Below are 20,527 nucleotides of genomic sequence, written 5' to 3'. Positions count from 1 at the left end.
CATTACCCCCTAACGATCATTATCCCAGGCTCCCCCTGCTCCCCTCGTACTTCCAAGTCTCCTTCACTGCCCCGCCTATGGAACCTGTCCTTCCCAAATGAGTGGGGGAGGAGAGAATGCTAGAAGAAGGTGAAGGGGGGCTTCTGTCTCTGTGATAAGAGCTAGGCCCAGGACCCAACTCCTAGTCCTGTTGAATGAGAAGGCAAGGTCCGGCAGCTAGTGACTGAGCCAGGATTTGAATACAAGTATCTCTCTGAAATCTTTTTTCCAATCTTTCTCTAGCCACTTCCAGCTCAGAACCTCGGTGCTGGTGCAAATACTACTCTCTTGAAAATAATGTTGGAGCCAGAGGGGACCTCAAGGACCAAGTAGCCCAGCCTTCTCATTTACGAATAAGAAAATTGAGGCACATCAGAACCAAGATTGGAACCCAGGTGCCCTGACTCCCAGACTAGGGTTCTTAGCCCTAACCGTGGGCCTACAATAAAAAGACTTCCAAGTTCTCCTCTAGCCCAAACACTCTATGATTCTATAACTTGGCTTCTAATTTCTGCCTTCTGGTACAACAGATCTCAATTGATCATGCAATTCATCAGTGACTCTCCTTGCTCCTTAGCCAAATACACTGGTTTCCTCTCAGGTCTCATCCTTCTGGGCCTTTCATCTGTACCTGACCCTGTTGCTCACCTTTTTCTGTATTTCTGACCCCCTAGAAGAATGACCCCCCTCCTCCACATTTCCCTCATTGCTCATTTTGTCTCCCTCATTGGCTAGTTCCAGGCAGCCAGATGAGCAGATTCCAGCACACGCTCTCTCTACCCCAGTTTTGATAGTCCAACAAACATCAGCTCGCTGGTCTAGGGGAAGGCTCGTGGGCAGGGCCACAGCCAGGAAACAAAATACCCACAGTGAGTGTTAAGTTACTCAAGAGGGATTCTAGACTGCATACTGAGGCCTGCTGAGCTTTAGAGCCACCCCACAGCTCTGACCTAGAGCTGAGAGCCAGTACACTTGAGTGAACTTCCTTCATCAGCAGGCTGAATAGGTTTGTGTATACCTCTTACCACCTCTTGCCTTAGTTTTTCCTCTATGTAAGTAGAGGCAGGCTGTACCTTCTGTCTTCCAAGTGAATTTTCCAGGGCTCATCACGCTGGATGAGTGTCATTTCCCACCCACATTGCTCCATATGCATCCCGAGACTGTAGCAGGGGACCCCTTCTCAGACAGGTGGAAAGGTGCAATCTTCCTTCAGGGAGAAATAGCAATCTTTGATCCTAAAATGTGGATGTAGCCTAAGTTGCTCCAAGTTTCCCAAGAGCAAAGTTCCTCATGAAAACAAGGTACTATTGTTCTGCCTTGCCTTCTACTCCTTCCCTCACATGACTGGATCACGAAAACCCTGCCAGCTGGGGAAAGCGTTCACTACCCTGGAACTTTCCAAACCTTCTTAGAGATAGAAAGGGACAGAAAAATATAGAAAAGCAACCCTTTCGGGCAGCCCCGGTGGCTCAACGGTTTAGCGCCGCTTTCAGCCCAGGGTGTGATCCTGGAGACAGGGGATCGAGTCCCACGTCGGGCTCCCTGCATGGAGCCTGCTTCTCCCTCTGCCTGTGTCTCTGCCTCTCTCTCTCTCTCTGTCTCTCATGAATAAATAAATAAAATCTTTAAAAAAAAAAAAAGAAAGAAAGAAAGAAAGAAAAGCAACCCTTTCTTGAGGACTTTTTTCTTGGTTTTATTTTTTTTTTTATTTTTTATTTTTTTATTAAATGATTTTATTTATTCATTCATAGAGAGAGAGAGAGAGAGAGAGAGAGAGGCAGAGACACAGGCAGAGGGAGAAGCAGGCATCATGCAGACAGCCTGACGTGGGACTCGATCCAGGGTCCCCAGGATCACAGCCTGGGCTGCAGGCGCCACTAAACCACTGCGCCACCGGGGCCGCCTTTTCTTGGTTTTAAAAGAAACAACTTTGGGGTTTCTCTCCCACCCCCACCAACTCACCTCTCTGGCTTTCCAATTTCTAAATATACCAAGCATAATCATTTGAGCAAACCAAGTTATATATGATATATGTTTATCTTGCTAAGCTAACAGAAAATGACTTCAGATTGGTAAGGGGCACTAAAAAATTTCATAACTGTTTCCCTAAACATATTACAATATATTGCTATTCCTCAGAAATTAAAATTCCCTAATTTTTGTATCAATAAGTCCCTTAAGCACTTTATGCTCATTTCTTTTGCTCAAGTGGTAAATACCAACTTCCAATTTAATATCACTTCTTCAATAAATGTTTTCCCATGACAGACAGGTGGTATTTCCTGAGAAACATAATTAAAGCTTCACTATTGTAGAAGGTTCCTTATGCAAATATTTTTCTTTCATGCATCAGAACAAGGTTGAATTGTTATTCAACATGTTAAATCAAACTTTAATATTAGTTTTTTCACCTCCTCTCTATAGGCTTCCAAATGTCTTCCGAACCCACTTATCACTTCCTCTCTGCAACTGGTCTTCAATTTGTCATCCATTTCATTTTTTACCCCCACACAGAATTGCTGGCAGTGGACTTCTATTTGCTAACTGGGATTAGGATTATGAAAACATCAGCCCTCATCAGCTTGTTTCTTTCTCCAGAGATGAGAATAAAGGAGATGACAATATTTTTTTAAAACAATAAGTACTTTTCTACCAAAGACTCTCATGATTTATATGTTTCAAGACTATTGATTTAAAATCAACTTCATTGGGATACCTGGGTGGCTCAGCGGTTTCGCGCCTGCGTTTGGCCCAGGGCGTGATCCTGGAGTCTCGGTATCGAGTCCCACATCGGGCTCCCTGCGCATGGAGCCTGCTTCTCCCTCTGCCTGTGTCTCTGCCTCTCTCTCTCTGTGTGTCTCTCGTGAACAAATAAATAAAATATTTTAAAAAAAGAAAAATCAACTTCATCTAAGCCTATTCCCTATCCCTTCTCAACTCAAGGAGGTGAAATAGGATATCATAACTCCATTTGCCTTTTTTTTTTTTTACTCATGAGAGATACAGAGAGAGAGAGAGGCAGAGCCCGACGTGGGCTCTCGATCCCGATCCCGGGTCTCCAGGATCACGCCCTGGGCCGCCGGCGGCGCTAAACCGCTGCCGCCACCGGGGCTGCCCTTGCTTTTTTTTTTTTTTTTTTTTTTTTTAATGAAGCTCTCTACTTTACTGGAAAGGGCTGGTCTAAGGCAGAGAGGGTATGAGAAACAAAGGGACCTGCTGAATGAGAAAGTGTCACATCTTGGCCTGCCCTTTGCAATATGAGAAGTCAACAACAAGAGCCTCTTTGCTGATTACCCACAGCTATCAATATCAATGCAGGGTGTCACAAGAGAAATTTCAGAAAATCCACAAGTCACCCTCAACAGCAGCTGAATTGGGTATACAATCCCCCCCAGCTAGGTAACAATAACTTCAGTTCACTGGCTGGCAAGTAAAGATAGATTAACAGACTTGAGAATGGGTTATATGCTTACTTTGTACACCACCAGATTGCTTGTATGGGTAGGAAAAAGGACCTCAGGAAAGTCAGACAGCAAAAGAAAGCATTCCCAGCAAACAAAAAGGGAACAAGTAATGGCAGAATGGTGAGGGGCATGGTGTGCTGTAAAGCGCACTACTCAGGCATCAGGAATTCTGGGCTTAGCGCTGCATTCTTGCTTAAAACTCTCTAGGCCTTAAATTCTGCATCAGTGAGATGAGGAGTTTGGGCAGATTATACTCTAAGAGGCAACTCACCACTGCGTTGAGAAAGATTTTGAGACTGCATCTAGGCTCAGGGGAAGAATTATATGTTCTACTGAAGAGGTCTGCCATTGGCCTGGAATAAGAAATGCAGGTATTTTCCATCTCAGATTTTTAAAATCTCTGAGATCCATTCTGTTCTAGGATTCTCTACAATATGTGAAGGACAGCTCCCAAAAAACAATCAAAGAGAAACAAGGGATGCCTGGTGGCTCAGCTGTTGAGTGCCTGCCTTTGGCTTGGGGCATAATCCCGGGGTACAGGGATCAAGTCCTGCATCAGGCTTCCTGCATGGTGCCTGCTTCTCCCTCTGCCTGTGTCTCTGCCTCTCTCTGTGTGTCTCTCATGAATAAATAAATAAAATCTTTAAAAAAGAGAGAGAGAGAGAAACAAAGGAGCCTTAGAGGCTGATTACATGAATTAAAAAACAATAACAATTTAAAAAAACAAGATGATAGTAAAAACAAGCATACATAAACATGTATTCAGACTGTTCTAAGTACCTTATATGTCTTATTTCATTTAGTTGCCACAACAAAAACCCAATGAAGTAGAATTATTAATATCTCCATTTTACAGATAAGTAGCTAGGACATAGTGAAGCTCAGTCCTCTGCTCACTAGAGCACAGCTTACTGAGAATTGGAGCTAGGATTCAAACCCAGGTAGTCTAATTTCAGAGATTTGCTTCTGACCCCTATGCTATGACAAAGGAAGAAAAAGCGGGGTAAAGACACTGGCAGATGGCACAGAAGGCATAACAGCAACCTCAAGAGTTAAGGTAGAAAGGATGGCTATGTCCATATGGAGGAAACATGCTGTGCCCACTCAACTCCAAGTTCACCACCTGCCTCTTCCAAGCACTTTATCCATGCTCATGGGGAGGGTGAAGCGAACTGCCATCATCAGATCCCCTGGGGCCATCTCTGGCTCTTTAACAACCCTACTTGGAGTACATAAGACCACCCCAGATATAGTAGAAATAAAAGAAAATATCTAAAATAACAAAAGAGGGGTGCCTGGGTGGCTCAGTCGGTTAAGCATCCGACTCTTGATTTCAGCTCAGGTCATGATCTCAGGGTTGTGAGATTGAGCCCCTGGGCATGAAGCCTGCTCAAGATTCTCTCTCTCTCTCCCTCTTCCCCTCCCTGTCTGCCTCTCTCTCTCTCTCTCTCTCTCTCTCTCTCTCTCCCAATAAAGAAAAGAAAGAAGAGAAAAGAAAAGAAAGGGATCCCTGGGTGGCGCAGCGGTTTGGCGCCTGCCTTTGGCCCAGGGCGCGATCTTGGAGACCCGGGATCGAATCCCACGTCGGGCTCCTGGTGCATGGAGCCTGCTTCTCCCTCTGCCTGTGTCTCTGCCTCTCTCTCTGTGTGTGTGACTATCATAAATAAATAAAAATTTAAAAAAATTAAAAAAAAAGAAAAGAAAGAAAATAATAAAAGAAAATACCAACTTTGAGTTTCAGACAACTTCAGTGCAACAGAAGATCCAAAAAGAGTAAGGTCGGCTGGCACAGAAATAACTGGAAGGCTTCAAGGAAGAGATGGGATTGAAAGAATGGGCAGAGCTTTGAAAAGCAAGCATTAGCAATATCATGAGACTGGACAGCAGCGTTTAAGGGAGTAGGAGGAGACCAGCCCAAAAGGGCTGACTCTGCAGGGATGAAAAGCGACAATGAAGCTAATGCTCTCTGGATGGTTACTTCCAGTTCATAAGGCTCTTCTCCATCTCCTACCAGTGGGACCGCTTCCTGGCTCTCTTTCTCCCACATAACATCTGTCTCCTGCAACTAAAGTAAAGGGATTTAATTGGGAGAATGTCCCCAAATCAAACTCTGGGAACTTACTGTGTACCAGATAGTAGGCAAAGCACCCAGGCAGAGTTCTTGACTAAGGACCCATGGATAGGTGTCAGGGGCCCAGGAGAGCGTGCAAAACATACGAGGGGACAGATTTCTGCACAAATTTCCACAGTTTCATTAGATTCTGCAAGTGTATGTGAGCCACAAAAGGTTAAAAGTCTCTGCCCTAGGAAGACAAAGTGGGGGAAAGTGCCCAGGTCTAGCACTCTAGAAATTCACTATCCCGTGGGGGAAGGCAAACACAGACATAAATAACTTTGATGGAAGGCAGACTTTGATAAGTGCTCATAGAGGTTAAAAAAAAAAAAAAAAGCCATAAAGCCATGATGGAAGGGGTACAGAGGCAGATTTCAACTGTGTGGTGGTGAAGATACCCTCTCCTCCCAGCCTGGTTTTAGGATCCAAGTTTGGAATGAGGAAAAAAAAACAAAAAACAAAAAACAAAAAAAAATCCCTCTTACTTCTCCTCAGACCCAAACAGAGCATTTGGCTACCCCTCTTTCTCAGGTACTCCCACTAGAAAACTGAGTCTAAGGCTGACCCTATTCTAGCCAGAGAGGTGAAGGAGGACATAGTTTTCAGGACAACAGGAGGTGGTAGCAAGGAGATGCTCTCCTGAATATGAGCAATGACTCAGTTCTACATTTTTCCCCCTCTTTTACCCAGTTCCCATTCTCTGAATTCCTGAGGTACTCACTCATTTTGTGCTTAATCATGTCCTCTACCCCTAGTTATCTATTTTAGGTAAATCACTCCTAGACAGCCCCCTCACTCTCCAAGCTAGTCCTCTCTCACCCCTCCGCTTGGAAATTTTGTGCCATTGCTGTGTTTCACACTTTCTTCCAAGAACTATTAATCATCTCAAATTCTTATATTTGTTTATGTGTTTATTTATTTATTTTTTCATGAAATGTAAGCACCATGACAGCTTTGAATTTCTGGTTCACTTTAATATTCTAATACCTAGCACAGTGCCTAGACATAACAAGGGTGCAATAAATATTTGCTGAATAGATGAGTGACTGTCTCCTGTCCCTCTATATTGTCCTACAGGACCAGCATAATATCTAAATCCTAGAGAAGAAAGTGTAAGGAGAAATGAAAGCACTTTTTTTCTCATGAGAACATCTTTGGAGATGCTGGCTGGCCAGGGCTGCCCTTAATTAAAACGCTCATAGCAGTGTAGCCAGAGAACCATGTGTGAAACTCACAATCCGACATTCTGTCACTGACATCAACTCTACCACCAAATTCTGACACTTCTTTCTTCAACAGGTCTCAGCAATTGTCTGTCACCCTTCTCAGCTAGACACTCACTACCCATGCTTTAGGTCACTGAGAGAAGTACCTGAGTAGCCTCTCTAACTCCAGGCCATCCTGTAATCTTCCAATAGTTTTCATCTACCTATAGCCACAGTTCCTAGGACATAAAAGGTATTATCCAACAAATGCCTGAAGAATCAAGGTAAAATCAGTGAATGAAAATAAGAAAACATTGCCTTATCACATCAAATCCCTGCTTTAAAAAATGTATGTTACTCCCCACCAAATCCAACCTCAGTAGCCTAGCACTTGAGACCCTACAAGCATGTCCCAACCATTGTCCCAACCTCATCTTCATACCACGTGTGCCTCTGTGCTACAGGGTTTGCATTCCCTGGAAGTTTACGTAGCTTCTACTATAACCCTCAAATGGGAACCTTCACCTTTGCTTACACACACAATTCCCAATAATTATAGGCTATTGGGGTTGGAAATAGTCTTAAAAATTCAAGCCAAAGGACTTCCTTTTGAGAAATACAGTGAAATACTAAGATATGCTGGACAAAATATGACTTTTTATTTATAAACTTATTTTTATTTACATAATTAAACAGTCTATAAAGCAAGGGAAATCCCCAGGGGTCAAAATATAAAGAACTGAGGGGTGCCTGGTTGGCTCAGTCAGTAGAGCATCCGACTCTTGATCTTGGGGTTTTAAGTTCGAGCCACATGTTAGATGTAGAGTTTAACGATTTTTTGTTTTTAATTTGAGAGCGAGATTGTGAGAGAGAAAGAGAGAGAGTGTGCACAAGCTGGTGGGAGGGGTAGAGGGAGAAGCAGACTCCCTGCTGAGCAGGGAGCCCAATGCGGGACTCGACCTCAGGATCACGACCTGAGCCAAAGGCAGACACTTAACCCACTGAGCCGCCCAGGCACCCGAGTGTAGTTTACTTAAAAAAAAAAAAAAGGCTGGTCCGAAGGTAGTGAGTTATCTCAATTGATTGTTCACAGTCAGTTACAGATCGAACTCCTTGTTCTACTCTTTCCCCCCTTCTCACTACTGCACTTGACTAGTCTTAAAAAAAAAAAAGAAAAAAAAAAAAAAAACTGAATGTCAGAGCAGCAAGCAAATACAAACACTTTGGCAGCCTCTTAGTTTAGGGAAACCAACAACTTTAGATAATAGATTAGAAAAAATAAATTTTTAGGTTATTATAAACAGAAGAACAATATAGTATCTAAATAGTATTTTTAAAGGAACCAAATAAAACTTAGAGCTTTGCAAATTATAGTTATTGAATCCCTGAGAAAATGGGGTGGGTCATGTCCTTTTCTCAATTTCTCCCCTCCGCTGTGCCTGTATACTTCTCCCAGAAGCTGTTTGCCTGAGATTTGCTCCTCATCGTCCTCTCCCTTTTTTCAGGCTCTCTCAACTGAGCTGTAACAAAAAAGACAACCAAGAACTGAGATGCTCCATTAACACTCAGTCCCTGGTTCATGAGGAAATCCTCAATGTCCTTACTCCTCCTGCCAATCCTTGACTCAGAGGTGGTGGTAAGCAGTCAGGAGACCAGCTGTTTGGTGAGAGGAGGGTGTGTATGTGCACATGCCTGCATGCATCTATTTGAACCTTGGGCTGGCAGGCAGGGTGGAAAGGAGTGGATCAGAGGATTTGTAAGAAGATCTCAGCAGAGAGGCCTTTAATCTTTGAGGCAACTGCTTGTATGGTGGAGACCATGTTGTCAGAAATGACCTTGGAGACCGAGCAGCCAGGAGCACTGGGATAGCTGCCACCTCTCAGTTCAGGCAACTGAGTCATGAAAGATCAGTGCCAGTGTGGCGAATACTGACTGTCCCCTTGACACCTCAGTGACACGGGAGAGGTTCCAAGCCTAGTCCTGAAAGAGGCAGCTCCTTCCAAAGATTATGAAACTGAAGCTCTCAAAAGAAAAGGCACCTGCCCTAGGACCCTCAATAAGTCAGTTACAAAGCTAAGATTGAAACGAAGATAACTGCCCAGTGTTCCTGGCTTCCAGTCCCAGAAATCCTCAGAGTGTGCTCGGGGACGTGCAGCACATTGACAGGCTCCCATTTCCCAACTGCAGAGCTCTTGTGCCCTGACACCTCCCCAACAGATCCCTCGTTCTCAGCAAAATCCTTGACTTCAGACCCACCCCTCCTACCCCCTAATGCAAATCTTTGCCTGGGATGGGGATGGAAAGATGGGAGTCAGTGCTGAATATGACAGAAGAAAAAAAAAAAGGGTGGTTAAAGAACATGCATTTGATGGCAGGTGCTGGACATGGATGGCCTGAGAACTGCTGAGGACCAGGCAGTACTGTATCATGGATTGAGGTGCTGGCAAAGAGCTGGTTGAGGAATGTATCTATCGACTCCTGCCTGTCCAGCCATTTTCTAATTTCTACTAGACTGCAAACTCTCAGGGGGAAGAGATGGGAACTCATATTCATTGAGCTCTTAATATGTGCAAGGCTTATATTAAATAATTGGGCACCTAATATGTGCTAGGCCCACTAAATCTTACTAAGTCATAAGAAAAGCTCTACAGCGAGGGCATTATAACCCAAAGTGCGCCCCCATCCCCTTACCCAGATGAAGCATCTGAGTCTTGAAAAGGACTAAGTACCTCATGCAAAGTCCTGCAACTAGTGAGTAATAGAGCTTGGATTAAAGCCCTGCCTTGTCTTCAGAGTTCATCATTTTTTCCAGGAACTATCAATGCTTTTTACCCCCACTCAGTCCCCCACAAGAAGGTAAATGCTCCATAAGCATTTTAAGTTTTAAAGTGAATCACTTCAGCAGACACTCCAGATTTATAAAACAAATAAAAATTGAAAAATACACAACAATCTCTGGGCATTTATATATAAAATCCTTGGTCTGCTTGGAATGTTATTTCTCTATTCCCACCCCCACCTTTCTTTCTCTTTTTTCCCATCCTTGGGCCGTTTTCCCAGGTCTTCATACTGGAAAGCACAATTCTATCTGGTATGGAATAGGATGCATGCATAGCCTCTGCTAGGCACCACAAGAAAACAGTTTTTGTTTTTTTTTTAATTATTTATGATAATCAGAGAGAGAGAGAGAGAGAGAGAGAGAGAGGCAGAGACATAGGCAGAGGGAGAAGCAGGCTCCATGCACCGGGAGCCCGACATGGGATTCGATCCCGGGTCTCCAAGATCGCGCCCTGGGCCAAAGGCAGGCGCTAAAGCGCTGCGCCACCCAGGGATCCCTAGAAAACAGTTTAAATGAAATTGGTAGAGGAGAGAGATAACATCTCTTCCCCGGACCTGTTTTCCTCATCTGTTAGTAAAGGGGCTGGATCTCTGATGTTTGTGACTTTATGCACCCATAAGCCACAGGTTGGGCAATGGCCACAGGTCTTCATGTTTATGGTCTCACCATTGGTCTGCTAGGGTAGAAGCCCATATGACAAAGGTTCCGCAGCCTCTCTGACCAATCTCCTAGCTGCTTTATCAGGGGTGATGGGGTACCCCAAGTTTTATTGAATTTTCCTTGTATTTATGTCACTGTTCTCAATGATGCTGACTCAGGCCCCAACATCTCAGTAAATTCTAAGCTTTTAATGATACTCATAAAGAGGTGAGAATTTATTTTTGAATGCCATTCAACTTTTCAACACATAAGTAGACTAAAGACCAAAAAAAAAAAAAAAAAAGACTGGGAAGATTATTTTCTAGCTTATTTATCTAGAATTCTTGTTTAAGGTATTCCAGCATCCAGCATCTGGTTATCACAGCTTATTATACTTTATTTCTTTTTCTTTTTTTTTAAATTTATTTATTTATTTATGATAGTCACACAGAGAGAGAGAGAGAGAGAGGCAGAGACACAGGCAGAGGGAGAAGCAGGCTCCATGCACTGGGAGCCCGACGTGGGATTCAATCCCGGGTCTCCAGGATCGCGCCCTGGACCAAAGGCAGGCGCTAAACCACTGCGCCACCCAGGGATCCCGACTTTATTTCTTTTTCTTTTCAACAATCTCTAGGTCAAAATAGAATTATAGTGATTTTTCATTTCTTCTTCATGCTTTTTTAAAAAAGATTTATTTATTTATTCATTCAGAGAGGGCGAGAGAAAGGCAGAGACACAGGCAGAAGGAGAAGCAGGCTCCACACAGGAAGCCGGACGTGGGACTCGATCCCCGGTCTCCAGGACCACACCCCGGGCTGCAGGCGGCGCTAAACCACTGTGCCACCAGGGCTGCCCTTCTTCATGCTTTTTTACATACCATAGCACTTCTATTGATTTTTTGTATGCTTTAATTAGCTTCAGAAAAAGTTAAAGTGGTATACAAGGACCATGGAATGTAAGATGACATAAACTAGAAGTCATTGTTGGGGGAAAGAAAAAATAAAGATATAGAGGTATAAAATTCAAACCAAAAGACGGATCATAAAATCTTTTATACTTTTTTCCAGATGAACCAATAATTGAATTCTAAACCTTTCTAGTAACCAATACAAAGGGAAAAACCAGGTAGTTGCACCATTTACATAGCCAATAAAATTTTAAACAAATTGCTCAAAAGAAGCACAACTATTTCTAAAGTTTTCTGTTTTTTTGTTTTTTTTATGACAGACATAGAGAGAGACAGACAGACAGAGAGGCAGAAGGAGACATAGAGAGAGAGACACACACACAGGCAGACACAGGCAGAGGGAGAAGCAGGCTCCATGCAGGGAGCCCAATGTGGGACTCGATCCTGGGTCTCCAGAATCACACCCCGGGCCGAAGGCAGCGCCAAACCACTGGACCACTGGGGCTGCCCACTATTTCTAATATCAAGACCAAAGAAACCTTTTTGGAGGGTTCTCACACACAGGATAAGCAATGTTTTTCAACTCCAACCTGGTAGCAGTTTTTTTTTTTTTCAAAGGTTTTATTTATTTATTCATGAAAGACATAGAGAGGCAGAAACATAGGCAGAGGGAGAAGCAGGCTCCCTGTGGGGAGCCAACCCAGGACTCGATCCCAGGCCCCTGGAATCACCATCTGAGCCAAAAGCAGACGCTCAACCAATGAGCCACCCACGTGCCCCACTGGTAGCAGTTCTTATGGAGAATTTCATAGGGCTGTCTCTCATAGTATTTAGGTCACTGGTCTTCATTGGCCACTCCTTAAGTTATTGTATCAGTTGTATTAGAGGACCAATAGCACAAAAAAGTAATTTTACTGGGGTTAATGTGCTTGAGACACACAGATGTCATCTGGTATAATGAACATGCATTATTTTTGTAATCATAAACATTAAAATAAAGCATGTAAAAAAATAAAGCATGTATTTTCATACAGAAAACATAAAAATAGGCTAAGTGAATCTGTCCTTGTGGTAGCCACTGAAAGGGAATTCTTTTTTTTTTTTTTTTTTAAGATTTATTTATTTATTCATGAGAGACACAGAGAGGCAGAGACATAGGCAGAGGGAGAAGCAGGCTCCCTGCAGGAGCCCGATGTGGGACTCAATCCCGGGACTCCAGGATCACGCCCTGAGCTAAAGGCAGATGCTCAACCACTGAGCCACCCAGGCATCTCTGAAAGGGAATTCTTAAGTGGGGCTGCTGGGGTGCTGGTCATGTTCTGCTTCTTCATCAGGGTGCTCATTGCACAGGGAGATTCAAGCTGTATGTGCACTTTTCTGAACATATAAGATACTTCAATGAAAACTTATGAAAAACAAAACACACACACACACACACACACACACGCACACACACACACAGCCAGGGACCATAAGGACAATCTGTATCCTTATTTTCTAAAAATGTTGGTTAGTGGTTTAAAACGATTTTTTAAAATTTAGCTAAAAAATAAATTACATACAAAAATATCACAAGGATAAAAATAATATTCATTTTTGCTTGTCTCATGGATACTTCTAACATTGAAAGCAGCACTTGTTAGAACCCAAAAGTCTGCAAAATTTAAAGAGCTATCCATCATGCTTTGCTCAGAATATATAACATATTCTGCCCAACGCCCTTTATATACACCATCCAAACTGTTCTTCCCTCTTCCAGTAGTATTTTTTTTATATCAGGTAACATATAAATCTATTAATTGTGGATCACAGGCTAAAGGGGTCTGAAAGCTCAAACTATATCATTGGCCTGGTTTAGACTTCACCATCCTTGGATATAACGAAAAGTCTTTGTGGAAAATCAAAGGGCAGATTTTTGAGACTGGTGGAACTTGGTACAGAACTAGGCTCCAAGAACAGCCTCTAGGCCCCCTTCCAAAGCAAACTGTGCTATGGCGGCTGCTCCGCTCTGCTCCATAAAGCTTAGCACTGGAGGGCAAGACCAGGCTCTGTGGTCTGGAAAATCACTGCAGTGCAAGTACCAGCAGCTCCTAAAACCAGCACAGAGGTGGTTACTTCAGAAGACCTGGTGCTGCAAGCAGTTATAATCAGGCAGGGCATCTGAACAACTTCCGGGACCAGGAGTGGTAAGGAGCCTCAGCAACCCTGAGCAGGCGAACGGAGCCTCAGTTTGGAATGAGGGTCCGTGGGTGGCATGGGTAGGAGAGATGGTGAGGTGTGCTACTGCAGTTCTCCTGGCCATGTCAGAAGAAGGGAAGAGACCAGGGAAAGGAGATGCCACGTCTGGGTAAGGTCTCCTCCTATCTGTCCCACACAGCATTCCTGGTACACACGGCACTGCGTCCAAAGAAAACATGCTTATATAAAAAAAGCATTGATAGCTTAATTCTTATTTTGCATATGTGTTGAAAGGTTATTGTTATTTATATGTATTATGGTACAAGGAACAAGAATTCCTAGGTTCTATTCTTGGATCCATCACTGAAAAACAAAGTATTTGCCAGTGGAAAATATCAGGTGCTTGGAAATTCAGAGCTTACCATCCATAACCAGGAGGTATTTATTCAAGCACCTAGTGTGTGCCCAGAATTGAATACTGATTTGAAGATACACACAGCAGCCAGGTGGCCAGGATGGCAGCATAAAGAGACATAAGTAGGACAAAGGAACAGGAGTCAGAGGTCCCACAGGTTTGAAGGGCAGTCCAGCCAGGGCATTGGGAGATGAGGTCCAGGGCACAAGGAGCACAGGAGTCAGGCTTGGCTTCCCCTCACTACTCACCTCTGCTCTGAGTGTCAACTCTAAGCCACACCATCCCAGCTCTGCCCACACATCTGTCTCATTTGTTCTACCTCTTTCCCTGCCTGCGGCTCAGATTACCATTCTGCCCTGAGTTACCTCTGCCTTGGAGGGTTTGTATCCTTTTCAAATCAGAATGGCTGTGGTGACCTCAGGAGCTGAGCTGCCTGCCTGCCTGACATCTGTGGGTGTGCCTCCCTAGGCCCATTCAAAGTCAATCAGAAGTCACAAGGGCCAACCAGAGAGATGTGTTTTAGATTTAAGGCAGCAAAAGCTGATTAATTACTGAGCCTGGAAACACTTTAGGGTTCAGTGGGTAAACGTGACACTTCAACAGGGACATACCAGAACCAGCCCCATGAGATCTAGAAAGAGGCTAGCATGCTATCATTCTGCCCTGCCTCTGTGCCCAAATGCAGTCTCTTGGCCAGCACCAGGTTGGTCCCAGCAGTAGGTCAATTATAGAGCAAAGAACCTAGAAACCATTTTAGTCCAGACCTCTGCCCCAGGCAGGATTTAGCTAATCCAATCTGAACAAATGGGTATAACTTGTTAAAACCTGCCAGGATGGAGAGTCTTTAAATTTCCAATAATAGTCTGTTCCCAGGGCTGCTTTTCAGCCAGTACGCTCCAGTACAGCTGTACCAGTTATTAAAATACTGAAATATTTATGACTGTGTTAGTATATAGTGCCTGCCCCAAGCCCTCTGAATGCCCCACTACCACCTTGACCTATCCCCAGGAGAGCTTCATGATTCAGCAGTCAATGGGCTAATGCCAGCCACAGCAAAGGACTTTCAATACCCTGTTCAGGCATCATCCATGCTAAAGTACCATAAAACTGCTTTACCCTTGTCAGTTCCATTCTACAGTGTTAGCTACCCTATCCTAAAACTGCTTTCTCTTATCTACCAAAGAAATGCCAGTCTTCAAGGCTGCTTTCAAAGTCTTTCATAATATAACACCATCCTATATTCTCCCTCCTACTCTGTTTCATCAAACCCAGATGCTCAACTTTCCCAAACACTAACTTTTCCCTGGTCTTTATTTATACTGCTTTCTGCATTGAATAGCCCCCTCTTTCCATATCCGTTAAAGTCTCCCAACTCCTCAAGATCTCCTGAAATGTCAACACTTGCATGAAATATTAGTTGAAAGAGCTGTATCCCATTTCCAGAAGTGTCACAGCAACATCTAGGCTCCACATCTGTAAAATGCAATAATTGTTTCATATTGTGATTATTTTTATATATGCACCTAAACTCCCCTCCTGGAGAGAAAGCCATTGAGAGGGCAGAAACCATAATGTAGTCATCATTCTATCTAAATGACCTGGCACAACGCCTTGCTCAAAGTATGTGCTAAATAAATATTTGTTTAAATGAATGACTGAACAGTTCTAATTCTTTTGTCCAAGGGACCCATTTTCTATCTGTTAAAGATTTGGGTTGTTTTTCTCTGAAGTTACTCCAATTGTGGTTGTATCTCTTTCTACATATGGAACCCAAATTGCACGTCATCCATATCTTAAACTACTGGGTTATTCCATGAAGATGAAGCAGGAAGCATGCTCCCCTGTCATTACGTTACCACCCTGGAGTTTGTGACTGCCTTTTCACCATACACTTCTTCCAGCATCAGATCAATGTATCGGTCACACAAGGACAGGCAAATGAAAGGTTCTTGGTAAAGGAGGCCAGCCTTACAGATGACAGGAAGTCTGATGGTAGAGTGAGTTGGCAGGAATTGCTAGAGAGAGGAGGTAGGGTGGCTTGTTGGGAAGCAGAGCCAAGCTGGGACTCTGGTTGCTGTGGTCAAGGCCATGGGTGCAGTCCTGGGAGGGAAGTTCTATTGCCTGGTTGCTGTTGGTGTGCCAGGGAGTAAAGAAGGGAATGCTAGCAAGCCTTTCCTTACCTCTACTCTTTAATTCCTCCTCCCTTGCTCTCCCTCCAGAGGAATAGCTCAGAGCTGGGAGTAAAACCTATAGGACACGAGAGGACTTAGATGAAAGATATCTGGGCTTCTTAAAAACAAAGGAGGAGGAGAAACCACAGCCACTGTCTAAATCACATTCCAAAAGGAAATCCAGGCAAGAGTAGAAGAGAATGGGACAGCCCAGAATGAAAAGTCCCCCTGCAGAGCAAATGGGTCTCAGGGTTCTAGGAGGCTGAGACAGGACACAAATGACCCATCAGTGCCCAGGCTTGGGCTCTCATTAAAACAAAAACATTGGCGACTTCCCTGACTCGGGCCACCTCTCTGAGTCATGGAACCTCGCCCGGGAACGCTCCCCATTAAAGCACTCTTGAACCTACAAAAACAAAACAAAACAAAACAAAACAAAACAAAACAAAAAAAAACATTGCTGGAATTGGAAGCTGGGAACACCTTTTTGGAGAAGAGTCCATTTGGAAATGGAAGCAAAGAATAAGGAAACCCAGTCAGAGAGTTATGATTCAAACCAAACAGCCCCACAAACTGATAGCTAAGGCTGAGCCAGCCAACAGGAGTCAGAGGTTAGGAGCCAGAGTATGAAATTATGATGATGGCAAACTGGTTGTGGCCTCCAAGGAGAAAGCACACTTGAAGTAAAGGAAAAGTGTGTTGGGGATGGGAAGAAGAGACGTTACTAACATCAGGATCACAAAGCAACTGCTTTCCTCTGTTTTTAATCTGTGCTGAGGATCCCACTGGCTACCACACTAACAAAATGGTGGCCACGCTGAGAAGGGATGTCCCAAGGAGGAGAGAAGGGCGATCCCTTCCTGGGGCCTCCCACCTGGGCTCACCCACTTGGGACTGAGTGGCTACAGTATGGAAGAGTCGATTCACTGTCTTTCAGAGGGAAGAGCAAGGCTCAGGGGAGGGAAGAACTAACTAGGGGAAGGCAAATTTCGGTCATCGGAAGGAAGAGCTCTCCTATTTAGAGCTGTGGAGTGTGGCTAAGCAGAGCCCTCCTCATGATGTGGTGAGCTCTCTGACCCTGGAAATGCTCAAGCAGGGATGATCACACAATTTAAGCATCCAGACTCAAAGGGATCTTGGAGATCAATTTAGTCCAACTTTCTCCTTCTACCTGAGAAGCCATCATTTCCCCTTGGATCCCCCCGACTCGTTCATGGCAGAACCAGGATTGGAACCCCAGTCTCCCTGCTCAGAGCCAGAATTACTCCAACAGAGAGGTTCTGCCATAAATATATGTCTCTACCTTGAACCAGCTCAATTACTGACCCTAGTAATTCCCTCTCTTTGGCCACAGGAGGAGGCAAAGCACCACACCCAGCTCTGGGCAGAGCAGTTGACACAAGGACATGTCGAAGCATCTTCTCACCAGCCACTTCATCACTGCATATACCTTCAGAATTTCCTCAAAGGAGAAAGTGAAGGCATGGGAAACAGTGTGCTTGAACCATGAAGCTCCACTCCTCAGGCTTGGGGAGGGAACCTCCTCATCTGGAGTTTCTCCACTTTTTCCTGCTATTACACTGACCTTTTCCAGTTCCTGACACTTCCAGAGTTTTACTTTGTTAGGTCCATCTAGAGTAAACTGAAAATGACGGTCGGATAGCCATGGCTATTGAAGTAAAACGAGACCTTTCCCTCCCATTTTCCTAGGAGGAAACTGAGGCACAGAAAAGTTAAGTGGCTTTAGCTAAGTTAAAAAGAGGAGTAGGAATCTGACCACTGCCTGGTCCACTGTGTCCACGACCAGGGTGGGTCTGGTGAGTTCAGTATGTTCCAAAGAGAGCTTCAGATGACTCGCTCGAGGGGTGGCCAGGTCCCGGCCAGGACCAGGAGAGAGCAGAGGAAGGGGCTGGGAGGGGGCGGGGGAGGGGCAGGGGGAGGACGGGGGCTCTCCGCCGTCTAGCTAAAATAAAGAACCCCAGAAAGTGCAGCGGGAGAGGAAGCGCCGCGAGCCCTAGAGCAGGCTGCGGGCAAAGTTTGGGCCGCCCTCCCTGGAGCGCGCCGCCTGGGGGGACACGCGGCCGAGGGCGCCGCGACTCCGACTCCATCCCCAGCGCACACTGCTCCGCGCTGCCTCGGGGGCGCTGCAAGCCCGGCCCGCGGGAGGTGCCCCCCTAGGCAGCTGCTCCGCGGGGCGGCTCTGGAACCCGGCGACCGGCCCCCGCGCCGCCCTCCGCCGCCCGGGCGGGCACCAGGACCCGGAGAGGAGCTGCAAGTCGGGTCTGGGGACCAGAGGCTGGTCTCCCCGCGCCGGGAGCCACGGCCCTGCCTCCTCCCACCTCCGCGCCCTCCTCGTCCCCCCGCGCTACTTACTCCGGTTCAGGGGGTTCCCGCCGACCTGAGCCGACGCCGCCAGTTCCAGATAGAGAGTCCAGAGCCCCACGGACACGAGCGCCAGCGCCAGCAGCAGCCGGAAGCGCCTCCGCAGCAGCTTGGCCGGGCGCAGGAGCAGGAGGAGCAGCGCGGCCCGGGGGCTCCCCATGGCGCGGGCCGCTCCGCACCCGGCCCCCGGCCCCCGCGGGCCCACCCGGGCGTCTCAGGGCTGCGCCGCGACCGCGCTCCCCCGGCGCTCTCCAGCCGGCCGCCGGCTCATGCTCCGCGCTCGCGGGGCCGCTCAAGTCTCTGGACACTCAGGTCCCCGAGTGTCCCCGGCGGCCGGCTCTGCCCTCCGCGCCCCTCCTCGCCGCCGCCCGCCCGCCCCCTGCCCCGCCCCGCCCCGCCGGCTCGCGGCTCCCACTGCCCGCAGCGAGGCTCCCTCCCCTAGGTGCGCGCCCGCGCCTCGGGTCCTCGCCGCCCGCAGCTCCCGCGCCTTCTCCGCGCCCAGGGAGCCCAGGGAGCCCAGGGAGCCCAGGGAGCGGCCGCACACCCACCTGTCCCGCCCCCTTCCCGCCCCGGCCGGCCCGCCCCGCCCCCGGGCACAGGTGGGCCCGCCCCTGGGAAGCCCCGGGGACCGGGAGGGGCGACGCTCGGCCTCCCCGGGGCCGCGACGGGAGCCGCCGGGGACTGGCTGGCGCCTCCTCCGCCTCGGGACGGCTGGGGCTGCGGGAGGGGCGGGCTCCACGCAGGCACCGTGCAGGCGCTCGGCGGCTGCGCCCGCGGCAGAAGCGACCTGGAGGCCGAGCACGAGCGGGGCGCGGCGGGGGCCTGGGGAGGCGTTCCTGCTGGGGAAGAGCTGAGGGCTCCGGGCCCACGGACGACTCTGCCTCCTCCGTTAGCTGTAAGGGTAGACGTGGTGTTCGCTGGGAGGCAGGGGCCGTCAGCCCAGCCACGGACTCCTCGTCCAGGTGCGGTGTGAAGACCCTTGCACCCCAGCCTCCACCGCCTCAGCAGGAGACTCCGGGCAAGTCATGCACGCCTCACGTTGACTCCCAGGTGTTTTTTCCCAGTCTGGGGTGAAATAGCTGTTGGAGGAGAGCAGATGTTGGAAAGTTCTGAAGAATTAGAAATCAAAAAGAGAGAGAGAGAAAAGAAAAAAATCAGAAAGAAAGGGGCGCGGTGGGGGAGGGGGCACTCAGTCGGTTAAGCATCTGCCTTTGGCTCAAGTCATGATCTCAGGGTCCTGGGATTGAGTCCTGGGTAGGGCTCCCCGCTCAGCTGAGAGCCTGCTATTTCCTCTCCCTCTGCCTCCTACTCTGCCTACTTGAGCTTTCTCCCCGTCAAATAAATAAATAAAATATATTTTTTTAAAAACATAAAAAAGAGGGGCACCTGGCTGGCTCAGTCCAAAGAGCAAGCTCTTGATCATGAGTTGCAGCCCCACCTTAGATGCTGAGATTACTTAAATAAATAATTTTTTGGGGGGGGGATCCCTGGGTGGCTCAGCGGCTTGGCGCCTGGCGATCCTGGAGTTCCGGATCGAGTCCCACGTTGGGCTCCCAGCATGGAGCCTGCTTCTCCCTCTGCCTGTGTCTCTGCCTCTCTCTCTGTCTACATACATACATACATACATACATACATAAATATTTGAATAAATAAACAATTTTTTTAATAAACAAGAAAGGCACTCAAAGAATTGAAAAGATGACATCAAGATATTCTTTATTCCAGTGCTCTGCCTTCTAGCAGGTAAAATATTTATCATCTGATTTAAATGAAATAATTAAGGTCCAGTGGAGCAGAGTTGCCTAAGGACAATCAACAGGTAATAGTGGAATTTTCTTTCCACTCTCCTGGGGAAAGTGGTCAGGAGACAATGAAGAAAGCGAAGAAACAGAAAAGCAATCCCAGATATTTTTAACTCAAACAACATGCAAATAGTGTTCCAAGACAGAAGTTTCCCAGAACTGAGTGCTATGTTTCCCATTCTCTCTGCTACTATCTTAGTTGGCTACTGAATTGTCCAATAATCTCTAGGGACTGTTGTAATTTCCCACCCCCAACCCCCATCATCCTCTTCTGTACTACCAGGTAGTCCATACAATTCTTTAACAAATTCAGACACTTGCTCAAAAATATTTAATGGCTTCCTAGTGTTTACTGATTAAAACGCAAACTGTA

The 20,527-nt window shown here is 46.6% G+C and overlaps 1 protein-coding gene across 1 annotated transcript in view; it reads right to left on the bottom strand.

Moving 5' to 3' along the window:
• B4GALNT3 (beta-1,4-N-acetyl-galactosaminyltransferase 3) overlaps nt 1–18,645 on the bottom strand; it is a 100,008-nt gene extending 81,363 nt beyond the window's left edge. Inside the window, exon 1 of the mRNA XM_025995443.2 lies at nt 18,344–18,645. Coding sequence (XP_025851228.1) covers nt 18,344–18,512 — 169 coding nt within the window. The 5' untranslated portion in view covers nt 18,513–18,645. The remainder of the gene's footprint in view (nt 1–18,343) is intronic.
• Between the last annotated feature and the right edge of the window lie 1,882 nt (nt 18,646–20,527).

Source organism: Vulpes vulpes, chromosome 8 (genome assembly GCF_048418805.1).
Source record: "Vulpes vulpes isolate BD-2025 chromosome 8, VulVul3, whole genome shotgun sequence".
NCBI lineage: Eukaryota > Metazoa > Chordata > Mammalia > Carnivora > Canidae > Vulpes > Vulpes vulpes.
The sequence above is the reverse complement of the archived record's forward strand: the minus strand, read 5'-3'. Positions and strand labels throughout refer to the sequence as shown.